Source organism: Bombina bombina, chromosome 7 (assembly GCF_027579735.1).
Source record: "Bombina bombina isolate aBomBom1 chromosome 7, aBomBom1.pri, whole genome shotgun sequence".
NCBI lineage: Eukaryota > Metazoa > Chordata > Amphibia > Anura > Bombinatoridae > Bombina > Bombina bombina.
In genome coordinates this window covers 349,940,264-349,958,217 of record NC_069505.1, presented here as the reverse complement: position 1 = coordinate 349,958,217, position 17,954 = coordinate 349,940,264, and the positions used below count along the sequence as shown (strand labels likewise).

At 39.5% G+C, this 17,954-nt stretch overlaps 1 protein-coding gene across 1 annotated transcript in view; it reads right to left on the bottom strand.

Moving 5' to 3' along the window:
- STAB1 (stabilin 1) overlaps positions 1 to 17,954 on the bottom strand; it is a 1,127,460-nt gene that overhangs the window by 177,949 nt on the left and 931,557 nt on the right. The window contains exon 54 of the mRNA XM_053721023.1: positions 10,500 to 10,565. Within this exon, the coding sequence (XP_053576998.1) occupies positions 10,500 to 10,565 (66 nt within the window). The remainder of the gene's footprint in view (positions 1 to 10,499; positions 10,566 to 17,954) is intronic.

Genomic DNA, 17,954 nt, shown 5'->3' with positions numbered 1-17,954 from the left:
ACATACAAAGCCCTCAACTGCACTGCTCCCCCCTATATCTCAGACCTTCGCCTCTATGTATCAAAGGTCTTGCGGACCTGATCCGACAGTACGGATCAGGTCGGCAAGACCTCGCTGAATGCAGAGAGCAATACGCTCTCCGTATTCAGCATTGCACTAGCAGCTTACAAGAGCTGCTGGTACAACACCGCCCCCTGCAGACTCACGGCCAATGGGCCGCCAGCAGGGAGGTGTCAATCAACCCGATCGTACTCGATCGGGTTTAATTGTGGACATTCCTGTCCGCCAGATACTCTCCCTCCTGTCCCCTTCACTCTGCTCATGACCTTCTACTCTCCTCCTCTCTTGTTACCTCCTCACACTCGCTTACAGGACTTCTCCAGACTGTTTCCCATCTTGTGGAACTCTCTGCCTCGCTCCACAAGACTCTCCCCTAGTTTTAAAAACTTCAAGCGCTCCCTAAAGACTCTACTGTTCAGGGATGCATACAACCTACACTAACCTTTCTTTATATTGTTTGCTCTCCTCCATTGCTATCCCCTTGAACCCCCTTAGCATGTTAGCCTAAGAGCCATGCTGTTTGTAGATCACCTTCTTTAGAGCTGACTACAACACCCGTCTGATCCCTATAAATGTCTCCTTATATTCTGCCTATGTTTATAGCGCTGCGGAATCTGTTGGCACTCAGATATATACATCTCCTTTAATTTTGAATTTCTATCCACATTATTTAAAAAGGTGATCTCAATGGTTTTATTTTACTCTTGATCTTCAATATATTATAACAAGCAAAAGTGACATATATTTAGCTTGTGTTCTGGCCTTTTCCTTGCTGCCAGTTGCTCGGGTTGCAGGAGTGGGTGGGGGTTAGAGCTTTAGATCATTATATATTTAGTATATGATGTCACTTTGGGGTCCATTTATAAAGAAGCGGATGCTGCTTCGGAGCCCCATTGTTTCAGGTCCGCCTGAAACAGAAGTTAAGAAGCAGCGGTTGTAAGACCGCTGCTCCTTAAAGGGACATTAAACATTTTGAGATAGTAATATAAAATGATAAATCATATACAGTATATAGAAAAAAACTTTGCTATATACTTTCATTATTTATTTTGTACCATTTTTCCTGTAATTCCATTCTTAAATTGTGAACTTTTCAGTTCCTGTTAGAAATGGAAATGCAGAACACTGCTATATTCCACACAGCGATTGGCTACAAACCTTGGCTGTGACATTGGCTGTGACCTATTTATAACTGTCCCTAATTGGCCATAACAGAGAAGGTAACCTAAAGGGACACTGAACCCAATTTTTTTTCTTTCATGATTCAGATAGAGCAACTTTCTAATTTACTCCTATTATCAATTTGGCTTTATTCTCTTGCTATCTTTATTTGAGAAGCAATAATGAAGTTTAGAAGCCGGCCCATTTTTGGTTCACAACCTGGGTTGTTCTTGCTGAGTGGACAGCATCAATAAACAAGTGCTGTCCAGGGTCTGAACCAAAAAAATGGCTTGCTCCTTAGCATAGATGCCTTCTTTTTCAAATAAAGATAGCAAGAGAACGAAGAAAAATTGATAATAGGAGTAAATTAGAAAGTTGCTTAAAATTGAATGCTCTATCTGAATCATGAAAGAAAAAATTTGGGTTTAGTGTCCCTTAAGTTACAACATGGCAGCTCCCATTGTTTTATAGACACTATGGCCTCTATTTATCAAGCCGTCAACCGCAAATATGCTGGAATTCCGCAGCGTATTTGTGGCGAGGCTGATTCGCCATAGTTATCAAGCCCTACAGACCGGCAAAAGTAGAATTTAGTGACGTAACATACGATCCGCCGGACTCAGTCCGACACAGATCGATGCTTACGTCACTCCAGATGTTCTGAACGCAAGTTGGGCGCAATCTGACTACTTTTGGTAGTTATCAAAGAAGAACCAGGTACGCTCGCCACTATTCCGGCCCAGCGTACCTGGTTTTCAATCCGCCCCCCTGGAGGCGGCGGATCCCATAGGAATCAATGGGAGTCTGACAGCAGTGAAAGCTCATGTTCGCTGCTGCCCGATATCCCATTGATTTCTATGGGAAGTGTCTGCACCTAACACCCTAACATGTACCCCGAGTCTAAACACCCCTAACCTGCCCCCCCTACACCGCCGCCACCTACATTATATTTATTAACTCCTAAACTGCCGCTACCGGACGCCGCCGCCCCCTACATTTAAAGTTATTAACCCCTATCCTGCCCCCCCTACACCACCACCACTATATTAAAGTTATTAACCCCTAAACCTAAGTCTAACCCTAACCCCCCCCAACTTAAATATTATTTAAATTAATCTAAATAAAATAACTACAATTAACTAAATTATTCCTATTTAAAACTAAATACTTACCTGTAAAATAAACCCTAAGATAGCTACAATATAACTACATAGTTACATTGTAGCTATTTTAGGGTTTATTTTTATTTTACAGGCATCTTTGTATTTATTTTACCTAGGTACAATAGTTATTAAATAGTTATTAACTATTTAATAGCTACCTAGTTAAAATAAATACAAATTTACCTTTAAAATAAATCCTAACCTAAGTTACAATTACACCTAACACTATACTACAATTAAATAAATTAAATAAATTAAATAAAATTACCTACAATTAAATAAAATTAACTAAAATTAACTAAAGTACAAAAAACCCCCACTAAATTACAGAAAAAAATCTTTTTACAAGAATTTTAAACTAATTACACCGAATCTAATCCCCCTAATAAAATAAAAAATCCCCCCCCAAATAATAACATTCCCTACCCTATATTAAATTACAAATAGCCCTTAAAAGGGCCTTTTCCGGGGCATTGCCCCAAAGTAATCAGCTCTTTTACCTGTAAAAAAAGAAATACAACCCCCCCAACATTAAAACCCACCACCCACACACCCAACCCTACTCTAAAACCCACCCAAACCCCCCTTAAAAAAACCTAACACTAACCCCCTGAAGATCACCCTACCTTGAGACGTCTTCACCCAGCCAGGCACAAGTGAACTTCCAGACCTCCATTCTATTGGCTGTTCCAATCAGCCAATAGAATGCGAGGTCAATCCTATTGGCTGATTGGATCAGCCAATCGGATTGAACTTCAATCCGATTGGCTGATTGCATCAGCCAATAAGATTTTTCCTACCTTAATTCCGATTAGCTGATAGAATTTTATCAGCCAATGGGAATTCAAGGGACGCCATCTTGGATGACGTCATTTAAAGGAACCTTCATTCAGTGTTAGGACGTCTGGATGAAAACCTTCTGCCGGTCTGGATGTCCTCTTCTGCCCGGATAGGATGAAGACTTCTGCCGGTCTGGAGGTCCACTTGTGCCCGGCTAGGTGAAGACGTCTCAAGGTAGGGTGATCTTCAGGGGGTTAGTGTTAGGTTTTTTAAAGGGGGGTTTGGGTGGGTTTTAGAGTAGGGTTGGGTGTGTGGGTGGTGGGTTTTAATGTTGGGGGGGTTGTATTTCTTTTTTTACAGGTAAAAGAGCTGATTACTTTGGGGCAATGCCCCGCAAAAGGCCCTTTTAAGGGCTATTTGTAATTTAGTATAGGGTAGGGAATTTTATTATTTTGGGGGGATTTTTTATTTTATTAGGGGGCTTAGATTAGGTGTAATTAGTTTACAATTCTTGTAATTTTTTTTATTTTCTGTAATTTAGTGTTTGTTTTTTTGTACTTTAGTTAATTTTAGTTAATTGTAATTAGTTTTATTTAATTGTAGTTAATTTATTTAATTTATTTAATGATAGTGTAGTGTTAGGTGTAATTGTAACTGTAATTTAGTGTTTGTTTTTGTACTTCAGTTTATTGAATTTAATTGTAATTAATTGTAGGTAGTTTAGGTAATTTATTTAATGAAAGTGTAGTGTTAGGTGTAATTGTAACTTAGGTTAGGATTTATTTTACAGGTAATTTTGTCTTTATTTTAGCTAGGTAGTTATTAAATAGTTAATAACTATTTAATAACTATTGTACCTAGTTAAAATAAATACAAAGTTGCCTGTAAAATAAAAATAAATCCTAAAATAGCTACAATGTAATTATTAATTATATTGTAGCTATCTTAGGGTTTATTTTATAGGTAAGTATTTAGTTTTAAATAGGAATAATTTAGTTAATAATAGTAATATTTCTTTAGATTTATTGTAATTATATTTAAGTTAGGGGGTGTTAGGGTTAGACTTGGGTTTAGGGGTTAATTACTTTATTATAATGGCGGCGGTATAGGGGGCAGCAGATTAGGGGTTAATATGTATAATGTAGGTGGCGGCAGGGTCCGGGAGTGGCGGTTTAGGGGTTAATATATTTATTATAGTTGCAGCGGGGTCCGGGATTGGCAGGATAGAGGTTAATAACTTTATGTAGGTGGCAGCGGTATAGGGGCAGCAGATTAGGGGTTAATATGTATAATGTAGGTGGCGGCGGGGTCTGGGAGCGGCAGTTTAGGGGTTAATATATTTATTATAGTTGCGGTGGGGTCTGGGAGCGGCGGTTTAGGGGTTAATATATTTATTAGAGTTGCGGCGTGGTCCGGGAGCGGCGGTTTAAGGGTTAATAACTTTATTTAGGTGCGGGGGGCTCTGGGAGCGGCGGTATGGGGTAAAACTGTATAGTATAGTGTGGGTGCTTAGTGACAGTATAGCAAGAAAGCTGCGAATAAACCGATTACTTGGTGCACGGCTTTTTGACAGCTTTCTTGATAAATTTGGCGAACGTATTTAGGTCCGCTGCGGCGATGTTAGGCGAGCGTATTGGGGCCGTCAAATGCAGGTAAGTAGACAGCTTGATAAATAGAGGCCTATAACTATACACTTATTTTGTCAATATTTAAATAGCTAATTTACTAAAATACATCTACAAGTTATTCTCAGACCAATCTTCTTTGAATGTATCACTTTATGTAGGATTTAATAAGTGTTTAATGTCCCTTTAACTTCTCCACCACCTTTTAGGTAGCGGACTGAAATCATCCCGATCTGATTGGGATGATTGACAGCCCCTGCTAGCGGCCAAGTGAGCAGGGGGCGGCATTGCACAAGCATTTCACCAGAACAACATGTCCGCTCGCCTCTTATAGCGACAGTCAAGTCCAAAAAACTTTCATGATTGAAATAGGGCATGCAATTTTAAACAACTTTCCAGTTTTCTTTATCACCAATTTTTCTTTGTTCTCTTGGTATTCTTAGGAATCACTAAATACCCCAATATCCACAGAGGAAATAGAGATGGTGATCCACTCCTTAAAACAAGGGGAAAGCCCCGGCCCTGATGGCCTCTCAGGTACCTATTATAAAAAATTTAAACAAATCCTAATACCTTACCTCCTACTAGTATTTGACCACATTGATGGTGGAAACACTCTGCCCTCATCTATGCTAGAAGCAATAGTAACAGTGATACCAAAACCACATAAAGACCCAACCCTCCCCTCTCAATATCACTTCTAAATATTGATATTAAAATATATGCAAAGATAATGGCCAATAGAATAAATTAGATCCTTCCTTTGCTTATACATCGGGACCAGGTGGATTTTGTGCCACGGAGAGAGGCAAAAGACAATACAGCTAAAGTTCTACACCTTATGTAATATGCCTCACAACACAACCTCCCTTGTGTACTTCTATCAACGGACGCAGAAAAAGCATTCGACAGACTGGACTGGACTTTCCTTAAACTCACCCAACAGAAATTTCCTTTCCCTGACAGATTTGTCCAAAGAATTTTCTCTCTATATTCCTCACCAATAGCTAAGATCAGAGTAAACAGCATTTTATCTTCTCCTTTCCAGATTAGCAACGGAACTCAACAGGGGTGCCCATTATCTCCCCTTCTGTTTGTATTATCCATGTAAATATTAGCCACAACATTACGAAACAACCCCGACATTCACGGACTTACAATAGGTACTACTCATCACAAACTGGCATTATACGCAGACAACTTACTTCTGACACTGATCTCCCCAACCCTGTCTCTCTCTGTGGCCCAGAAGTTCCTGGAAGAATATGTCTCTCGCTCCAATTACTCTGTAAATCTAAACAAATCTGAAATCCTCCCCATTAATCTAACTACCCCAGAAATGCATACTCTACAACAAAAAACTCCATACCTCATCCAACACCATTCCCTAAAATATATTGGCATCCATCTTTCCATTAGTCCCCAATCTCTAATAGAACTCAACTACGAATCTCTCCTCACTACACTCACTAAGGACACATCGAAATGGCTTAATAAAAAAAAAATATCCTGGCTGGGCAGAATAGGGGTTTCCAAAATGTCTATTCTCCCTAAACTCCACTATGAGTATAATACTAAACCATGATATACCCCTTGACCCACTAATCTACTTGTTCCATGTAATTCCAAAAATGCCCTTTAAACAATATGCATCACGTCTTCAATTGGCAATCTGCAGTGCTAAGCAAATAATCCCACGGCTGTGGAAATCAGATTCCCCCCTACCCAAAACATGTGGATAGATCAGATGAAACGTAAACTAACCTTAGAAAGATATTTTTACTACTCAACTGGGAAACTTGATTACTATGCTGAACTACTGTTCATTTAGGAATCCCACTTCCCGTCTAGACAGATTAGAACTGACGCCAGACTACATTACCCAGCAACTAAACTAGCAACACGAGACAGACTCTTGATGCAAATTTCTGCTGTATACAAGAAAGAAAAATGCATGTCAATGAGTTAACAACCTTACCCACTATGTGATGTATGCTGAATTTTAAAATTAAAGATTGTGAACAAATAAGTTAATTTGTTTAAGTTTCATTGTTGTACATTCCAGTTTTATAAGTGATGTAACCATTATATTAACTTTCCACATGGTCTAATTCCGATCAAATGTACGATGGGCTGAATGCCAATGTTATGGACTCTCCACTATAGTATTTTCTATGGACTGAGCACAAGATAATGTACCTTGTCAAACTACTTTACAATTGTAAAATGCTTTAAATGATGTACAACATGGTTCACGTTGCATTTATGTTGAAATACTTTCTTTATTGTACTGTTAAACTATTAAATATAAACAAGATTGGAAAAAAAAATCTGCTAAACTAGCTGTGAGAAGAGGCTGATACAGACTCACTTGGCTGGCACAGAGATTTTACTAATAGAGAAATACACAGACTCTGGGCTAGTATTTTTTCTGCCATTTTGTTGGGAACCTTTCTTAGGATAAGAAAGTTAAACTTTGAGACCTGTGCCCTGGCAAATAGTGGAATATTCCTTCACGTATGACCAACAGAATATTGGAAAAAGCTGAACTCCCATATGGGTATTTGGTAATGTATGGCGATTGTTAAATATATTTAATATTTTAAAGCAAAGAAATTCCTTATAGCAGAGTATAGCTGCAACGGTGAGTTAAAAGGTATCTTATTCTTATATTTAATATTGATTAGACTAGGGTAGTAAGTGTAGTGCTGTTAAATATTATTATTAAGAAAAGATTTATATATTTTTATGTCATAAGTTAATTGCAGTTATTGTGATATATTTTAGCATTTGTGTTATTGTGGCTAAATAGAAAGTGTTTCATGCTAGATTAATTGGCATATGTTGAATTGGTAGTATTTTGTAACAATCTCTGGGTTTAAGTGAAGTATATTAGATTATATGGGGTTAAAAATAGCTTAATTATATTTCCCTGGAAATCCCATAGATTTATTAGGATTTGGTTATATTGTTAACTAAGCATTGTCAAGTTAGTAGTCCATATAATGGTATTGGAGCAAGTGTTGCCGGCTAATTATAAATTGTCTTGTAAGTTTTATGGTAAGGTGTGATTTTAATAAGCGATTCATTTTGAGTAAGGTTAATTTATAGAAATATTTATTTTATAGCTTGCTTTGTATAGAAAATTGTAACAGCATATACATATATAATTGATTCGTAATCTATTCTCTACATAAATATATTCGTTGTGTGTTTTAATAAGGATTAACTGATCAGAACTTTGGAAATATTGTTACGTAAATATATAATATGTTTAGAAATTATCACTGAAATAAAGTATAATTAGTATTGTAACCTAGGTTATATCTAACACGTTGGAATACACTGCTGAGATAATATTTATAGTGATATAATAGTATCAACATTACATTCTACGCCTTATGGTTCTGATACCATCCTTCCTTTACTAAGAAAGTTTTTTCTTTTATTTACTAGGTGTGGTTTACTTCTTAGCATATTAATAGTTGGTGCAGTTCTGGCCTCAAATTGTAAATTCTTCATATAACTAGTTCATATAGTATTATTTTTGTTTCTTTATCAGTAAAGCATCCATAAGTGGCCTTGATCTTATACAATCCCTATGACAAATAAACTATTTTATTATGCAAGACCGAAGAGAGGCCATATCTGGTTTTATAAGGGACACAAAGAGGACAGCTATTTTGCATGTATAACATGCAATCCTGATGTATATTATTTCATATATATTTTTTCCTTTTTTTACCTGTGAGACATTTTGGCATTGTTTGTCCTCAATAAAAATATAAATAATAAAAACTCACCTGTTCAATTGCTTGGTAACACAAATGTCTAATCAGCCAATCACATGGCAGTAACTTAATGCATTTAGGCATCTAGACGTGGCGAAGAGGACTTGCTGAAGTTTAAACTGAGCATCAGAATGGGGAAGAAAGGGGACAGGCTGGTCTGAGTATTTAAAAAACTGATGATCTACTGGGATTTTCACGCACAACCATCTATAGGGTTTACAGAGAATGGTCAGAAAAGGAGAAAATATCCAGTGAGCGGCAGTTGTGTGGACGAAAATGCCTTGTTGATGTCAGAGGAGAATGGGCAGACTGGTTCGAGATGATAGAAAGGCAACAGTAATGCAAATAACCACTTGTTACAACCAAGGTATGCAGAATACCATCTCTGAACCCACAACACGTCGAACCTTGAAGCAGATGGGCTACAGCAGCAGAAGATCACACCGGGTGCCACTCCTGTCAGCTAAGAACAGGAAACTGAGGCTACAATTCGCACAGGCTCACCAAACTTGGACAATAGAAGAATGGATAAACGTTACCTGGTCTGATAAGTCTCGATTTCATCTGTGACATTCAGATGGTAGGGTCAGAATTTGGCGTAAACAACATGAAAGCATGGATCCATCCTGCCTTGTATTAACGGTTCAGGCTCGTGCTGGTGGTGTAATGGTGTGGGGGATATTTTCTTGCCACACTTTGGGCCCCTTAGTACCAATTGAGCATTGTTTAAACGCCATGGCCTACCTGAGTATTGGTGCTGACCATGTCCATCCCTTTATGATTACAGTGTACCGATCTTCTGATAGCTACTTCCAACAGGATAATGCACCATGTCACAAAGCTCAAATCATCTCAAACTGGTTTCTTGAACATGACTATGAGTTCACTGTACTCCAATGGCCTCCACAGTCACCAGATCTCAATTCAATAGAGCACCTTTGGGATGCGGTGGAACGGGAGATTCGCATCATGGATGTGCAGCTGACAAATCTGCAGCAACTGTGTGATGCTATCATGTCAATATGGACCAAAATGTCTGAGGAATGCTTCCAACACCTTGTTGAATCTATACCACAAAGAATTAAGGCAGCTCTAAAGGCAAAAGGGGGTACTAGCAAGGTGTACCTAATAATGTGGTCGGTGAGTATATATACAGTAGATATATAAAAAAAAAAATATATATATATATATATGTATATATAGATATTCAAACATATGAATATGTACAGATATAAAAATATATAGTAAAAAATACAAAGAAAGTTTTCAGTGAAGAACATTAGAATGTAAAATATTTAGTGTAATAACACAGTAAAACACATTATAAAACATTAAAATTGATTAAAAACTATTTTTCAAGTTTGAAGGTATTTGAGTGGAAAGGCCACCAAAGTGTGTGTGTGTGTCATATATATGTATATACATGTGTATATTTGTGTTTATGTGTACATACGTATAAACACACACATATATAAATATATATATATATATATATTTATTTATATATACACACACATTATAGCCCTTTCCAAATACCTTGTCATATACCATGTGCATTTTAACCCTTTCAAAAAAATGTATTAATATTTATATGAATATTTTTTTAATCAGAAACTGAATATATGTGTTACAATTTTTTTTTTAATGTACTTATGTTGTGCAACTTTTTTAATAACCCATGTAATTTAGTTTACACTCAAGTACAGCTGTTTACTTTAAAATTGTAATATGCAAAAGTAAGCACGGTTGCAATATTGCTTATCGCGACCCGTGCTAACTTTAGCGCATCACTTGTAATCTAGCCCTAAGAATTTTATTATATTTTTTGCAGCCATGTTAACGGTTTATATATTGAGTAATAAAGTAAAAACTAATAAGCTTACAAAATATATCTTTTTTTTTAAAATGATAATACTTACAGTATCATAAGATCCTGAAGGACAGGTCAGATAACTTCCACAGTCACTGCATCTTTGTAAGGGTTTCTATAATAAAACCATGTATATTAGGATGTTAAATATATCAGTTTTTTATTTGTAATGCCAGTTAACATAACCCAAGGCTGCATAGGTATCAAAAGCTAATTTAACTGTCAGTTTGCAGACTTACACATCTAAGGGCTTAGGTATCTGGCCAATCAGTTGCATTGTTGCTAAAGGAGGATAGACCTGTATCACATCTGACCCCTCCCCCCTGCAAAACAGAGCTCACAGTGTTCATGTAAAGGTTATTTATTTACAAATATGGTGCTATGATTTCTAAAATGGCCACCACGGAGTTACTGTACAGAACAAAAAACTGCCACCACATTTTTACAGGAAGGCTACACAAAGTGCATATTCTCTGGTGTGGACTAACAGTCACTCAGCCTTTGTTGATTAACAACCAGAAAGAGCCACTAACGAAACAGAGGAGCTATCACTGCCTTTGCCCTGGGGCCCAGTGAGGTTTAGTTATGCACTGGTTGAAACTCCTGTAATGATTAAAATTACCTGATTCTTCTCTTATGGATGTTAAATGTAACCTCCCACCCAGTCTATCACATAATCATATAAGAGCATTTTCTTTTTGCACATTTATGTACCTTTATGATTCACAAATGGGTTAAATACATAGGTAAAGCATTGCAGGTTCTGAACAAAACACAACTAATAAACCAATAGGGAGTTTTCTATATGCACTGATTGCCACAAATATATTAATCTGTATACTGTGCTTTCAAAAATTCTGTGTATGTATATGTATATGATTGTGTTTTAAAGAATTTCATTGAGAATGAGTTGAGTGGCAAGTGCAATCAATTTTTATCTCCAAAAACCTTTAAGACCAATTTTGCCATTTCTACCTTAGAGAGAGAGCAGAGAGGCACAAAGGATTTATTCAAAGGTCTCAATCACAATTTATAACTGATTTGCTCCCAAAATGAGGTTGGGCTAAATACTAGTGGATCTGTAATTAGCACTCCCGCTAAATCATAAACTTCGCTAGCGTTTTGTGCGTGTTATGTAGAGTGCATTACAAGTTGAAAGTAAAAACGCTGCACTCTCTCAAAACTTAACATGTACAAAAAGCTAGACTTAGATATTGCAATTGCGTGATCCCATTTCCCCCATAGACATCAATGGAGCTGCAAGTTAAAATAAAATAAATAACACCTATACTCGCACGCTAACCCCCATCGCACAAAACCTACTCAGCCCCTAAACTTCCACAACCCCCATTGCAAAACCCCTTCTAAACAACTTAACCCCTGAACCACCACAACCCCATTACAATCAACCCCTACATTATTAGCCCTTAAACCACCACAGCCCCCATTGCTATTAACCTCCTACTCTATTATCCCTAAACAGCCACAATCCCCCCATCACAATATGGCGTTTAATCACAAAAGGCTCACTAGCTGGATTCAGATGCAGCCCATAGAAAGGGGTGCAGGAAGCTATTTGCAGCTTAATCTAAGGTAAGACTTTAAGATAACTAAGGTGTAGACTGTCCCTTTAAGATTATTGGGACCAGTTTTCAAGCATGTATAAGCATATAAATGCCTAAATACACATATATATACACACACACACACACACACACACATATATATACAGTGGGGCAAAAAAGTATTTAGTCAGCCACCAATTGTGCAAGTTCTCCCACTTAAGAAGATGAGAGAGGCCTGTAATTTTCATCATAGGTATACCTCAACTATGAGAGACAAAATGTGTAAACAAATCCAGACAATCACATTGTCTGATTTGGAAAGAATTTATTTGCATATTATAGTGGAAAATAAGTATTTGGTCACCTACAAACAGGCAAGATTTCTGGCTCTCACAGACCTGTATCTTCTTCTTTAAGAGGCTCCTCTGTCCTCCACTCATTACCTGTATTAATGGCACCTGTTTGAACTTGTTATCAGTATAAAAGACACCTGTCCACAACCTCAAACAGTCACACTCCAAACTCCACTATGGTGAAGACCAAAGAGCTGTCGAAGGACACCAGAAACGAAATTGTAGACCTGCACCAGGCTGGGAATACTGAATCTGCAATAGGCAAGCAGCTTGGTGTGAAGAAATCAACTGTGGTAGCAATAATTAGAAAATGGAAGACATACAAGACCACTGATAATCTCCCTTGATCTGGGGCTCCACGCAAGATCTCACCCCGTGGGGTCAAAATGATCACAAGAACGGTGAGCAAACATCCCAGAACCACACGGGGGGACCTAGTGAATGACCTGCAGAGAGCTGGAACCAATGTAACAAAGTCTACCATCAGTAACACACTATGCCGCCAGGGACTCAGATCCTGCAGTGCCAGACGTGTCCCCCTGCTTAAGCCATTACATGTCCGGGCCCATCTGAAGTATGCTAGAGAGCATTTGGATGATCCAGAAGCGGATTAGGAGAATGTCATATGGTCATATGAAACCAAAGTAGAACTGTTTGGTAGAAACACAAATCGTCCTGTTTGGAGGAGAGAGAATGCTGAGTTGCAACCAAAGAACACCATACCTACTGTGAAGCATGGGGGTGGCAACATCATGCTTTGGGGCTGTTTCTCTGCAAAGGGAACAGGACGACTGATCCATGTACATGAAAGAATGAATGGGGCCATGTATCGTGAGATTTTGAGTGCAAACTTCCTTCCATCAGCAAGGGCATTGAAGATGAAACGTGGCTGGGTCTTTCAGCATGACAATGATCCCAAACACACCGCCCGGGCAACGAAGGAGTGGCTTCATAAGAAGCATTTCAAGGTCCTGGAGTGGCCTAGCCAGTCTCCAAATCTCAACCCCATAGAAAACCTTTGGAGGGAGTTGAAAGTCCGTGTTGCCCAGCGACAGCCCCAAAACATCACTGCTCTAGAGGAGATCTACATGCAGGAATGGGCCAACATACCAGCAACAGTGTGTGACAACCTTGTGAAGACTTACAGAAAACGTTTGACCTCTGACATTGCCAACAAAGGATATATAACAAAGTATTTAGATGAACTTTTGATATTGACCAAATACTTATTTTCTATCATAATGTGCAAATAAATTATGTCCAATTCAGACAATGTGATTGTCTGGATTTGTTTCCACATTTTGTCTCTCATAGCTGATGTATACCTATGATGAAAATTACAGGCCTCTCTCATCTTCTTAAGTGGGAGAACTTGCACAATTGGTGGCTGACTAAATACTTTTTTGCCCCACTGTATAAATATATATATATATTCACACACATATATACACACGCATACAAACACACACCACCAGCAAAAACAGAATTTATGCTTACCTGATAAATTACTTTCTCCAACGGTGTGTCCGGTCCACGGCGTCATCCTTACTTGTGGGATATTCTCTTCCCCAACAGGAAATGGCAAAGAGTCCCAGCAAAGCTGGTCACATGATCCCTCCTAGGCTCCGCCCACCCCAGTCATTCGACCGACGGACAGGAGGAAATATATATAGGAGAAACCATATGATACCGTGGTGACTGTAGTTAGAGAAAATAATTCATCAGACCTGATTAAAAAACCAGGGCGGGCCGTGGACCGGACACACCGTTGGAGAAAGTAATTTATCAGGTAAGCATAAATTCTGTTTTCTCCAACATTGGTGTGTCCGGTCCACGGCGTCATCCTTACTTGTGGGAACCAATACCAAAGCTTTAGGACACGGATGAAGGGAGGGAGCAAATCAGGTCACCTAAATGGAAGGCACCACGGCTTGCAAAACCTTTCTCCCAAAAATAGCCTCCGAAGAAGCAAAAGTATCAAATTTGTAAAATTTGGCAAAAGTGTGCAGTGACGACCAAGTCGCTGCCTTACATATCTGGTCAACAGAAGCCTCGTTCTTGAATGCCCATGTGGAAGCCACAGCCCTAGTGGAGTGAGCTGTGATTCTTTCAGGAGGCTGCCGTCCGGCAGTCTCATAAGCCAATCGGATAATGCTTTTAAGCCAAAAGGAAAGAGAGGTAGAAGTCTCTTTTTGACCTCTCCTTTTACCAGAATAAACAACAAGGAAGATGTTTGTCTGAAATCTTTAGTAGCCTCTAAATAGAATTTTAGAGCACGGACTACATCCAAATTGTGTAACAAACGTTCCTTCTTTGAAACTGGATTCGGACACAAAGAAGGTACAACTATCTCCTGGTTAATATTTTTGTTAGAAACAACTTTAGGAAGAAAACCAGGCTTAGTACGCAAAACCACCTTATCTGCATGGAACACCAGATAAGGAGGAGAACACTGCAGAGCAGATAACTCTGAAACTCTTCTGGCAGAAGAGATTGCAACCAAAAACAAAACTTTCCAAGATAGTAACTTAATATCTACGGAATGTAAGGGTTCAAACGGAACCCCTTGAAGAACTGAAAGAACTAGATTTAAACTCCAGGGAGGAGTCAAAGGTCTGTAAACAGGCTTGATCCTAACCAGAGCCTGAACAAATGCTTGAACATCTGGCATAGCTGCCAGTCGTTTGTGTAGTAAGACAGATAAAGCAGAAATCTGTCCCTTTAGAGAACTTGCAGATAATCCTTTCTCCAAACCTTCTTGTAGAAAGGATAGAATCTTAGGAATCTTTATCTTGTTCCATGGCAATCCTTTGGATTCACACCAACAGATATATTTTTTCCATATTTTATGGTAAATTTTTCTAGTTACAGGCTTTCTAGCCTGAATCAGAGTATCTATTACAGAATCTGAAAACCCACGCTTTGATAAAATCAAGCGTTCAATCTCCAAGCCGTCAGCTGGAGGGAAACCAGATTCGGATGTTCGAATGGACCTTGAACAAGAAGGTCCTGTCTCAAAGGTAGCTTCCATGGTGGAGCCGATGACATATTCACCAGGTCTGCGTACCAAGTCCTGCGTGGCCACGCAGGAGCTATCAAGATCACCGAAGCCCTCTCCTGATTGATCCTGGCTACCAGCCTGGGAATGAGAGGAAACGGTGGGAATACATAAGCTAGGTTGAAGGTCCAAGGTGCTACTAGTGCATCTACTAGAGTCGCCTTGGGATCCCTGGATCTGGACCCGTAGCAAGGAACCTTGAAGTTCTGACGAGACGCCATCAGATCCATGTCTGGAATGCCCCATAATTGAGTTATTTGGGCAAAGATTTCCGGATGGAGTTCCCACTCCCCCGGATGGAATGTCTGACGACTCAGAAAATCCGCTTCCCAATTTTCCACTCCTGGGATGTGGATCGCAGACAAGTGGCAGGAGTGATCCTCCGCCCATTGAATTATTTTGGTCACTTCTTCCATCGCCAGGGAACTCCTTGTTCCCCCCTGATGATTGATATATGCAACAGTCGTCATGTTGTCTGATTGAAACCTTATGAATTTGGCCTTTGCTAGATGAGGCCAAGCTTTGAGAGCATTGAATATCGCTCTCAGTTCCAGAATGTTTATCGGGAGAAGAGATTCTTCCCGAGACCATAGATCCTGAGCTTTCAGGGGTTCCCAGACCGCGCCCCAGCCCACCAGGCTGGCGTCGGTCGTGACAATGACCCACTCTGGTCTGCGGAAGCTCATTCCCTGTGACAGATTGTCCAGGGTCAGCCACCAACGGAGTGAATCTCTGGTCTTTTGATCTACTTGAATCGTCGGAGACAAGTCTGTATAATCCCCATTCCACTGTCTGAGCATGCACAGTTGTAATGGTCTTAGATGAATTCGTGCAAAAGGAACTATGTCCATTGTTGCAACCATCAATCCTATTACTTCCATGCACTGCGCTATGGAAGGACGAAGAACAGAATGAAGTACTTGACAAGAGCTTAGAATTTTTGATTTTCTGACCTCTGTCAGAAAAATCCTCATTTCTAAGGAATCTATTATTGTTCCCAAGAAGGGAACTCTTGTTGACGGGGACAGAGAACTTTTTTCTTTGTTCACCTTCCATCCGTGAGATCTGAGAAAGGCTAGGACGATGTCCGTATGAGCCTTTGCTTTTGACAGAGACGACGCTTGAATCAGGATGTCGTCCAAGTAAGGTACTACTGCAATGCCCCTTGGTCTTAGACCCGCTAGAAGGGACCCTAGTACCTTTGTGAAAATCCTTGGAGCAGTGGCTAATCCGAATGGAAGTGCCACAAACTGGTAATGCTTGTCCAGAAAAGCGAACCTTAGGAACTGATGATGTTCCTTGTGGATAGGAATATGTAGGTACGCATCCTTTAAATCCACGGTAGTCATAAATTGATTTTCCTGGATAGTAGGTAGGATCGTTCGAATAGTTTCCATTTTGAACGATGGTACCCTGAGAAATTTGTTTAGGATCTTGAGATCCAAAATTGGTCTGAATGTTCCCTCTTTTTTGGGAACTATGAACAGGTTGGAATAAAAACCCATCCCTTGTTCTCTTATTGGAACTGGATGAATCACTCCCATCCTTAACAGGTCTTCTACACAATGTAAGAATGCCTGTCTTTTTATTTGGTTTGAAGATAATTGAGACCTGTGGAACCTTCCCCTTGGGGGTAGTTCCTTGAATTCCAGGAGATAACCTTGAGAAACTATTTCTAGCGCCCAAGGATCCTGAACATCTCTTGCCCAAGCCTGAGCAAAGAGAGAAAGTCTGCCCCCCACCAGATCCGGTCCCGGATCGGGGGCTATCCCTTCATGCTGATTTGGTAGCAGTGGTAGGCTTCTTGGCCTGCTTACCCTTGTTCCAGCCTTGCATTGGTTTCCAGGCTGGTTTGGGTTGTGAAGTATTACCCTCTTGCTTAGAGGATGTAGAATTAGAGGCTGGTCCATTTCTGCGAAAGGGACGAAAATTAGGTTTATTTTTAGCCTTAAAAGACCTATCCTGTGGGAGGGCGTGGCCCTTTCCCCCAGTGATGTCTGAAATAATCTCTTTCAAATCAGGTCCAAATAATGTTTTACCTTTGAAAGGAATGTTAAGCAATTTTGTCTTGGAAGACACATCCGCTGACCAAGACTTTAGCCAAAGCGCTCTGCGCGCCACGATAGCAAACCCTGAATTTTTCGCCGCTAATCTAGCTAATTGCAAAGCGGCATCTAAAACAAAAGAGTTAGCCAATTTAAGTGCTTGAACTCTGTCCATAACCTCCTCATACGAAGATTCTTTATTGAGCGATTTTTCTAGTTCCTCGAACCAGAAACACGCTGCCGTAGTGACAGGAACAATGCATGAAATTGGTTGTAGAAGGTAACCTTGCTGTACAAAAATCTTTTTAAGCAAACCCTCTAATTTCTTATCCATAGGATCTTTGAAAGCACAACTATCTTCGATAGGAATAGTAGTGCGTTTGTTTAGAGTAGAAACCGCCCCCTCGACCTTGGGGACTGTCTGCCATAAGTCCTTTCTGGGGTCGACTATAGGAAATAATTTCTTAAATATAGGGGGGGGGA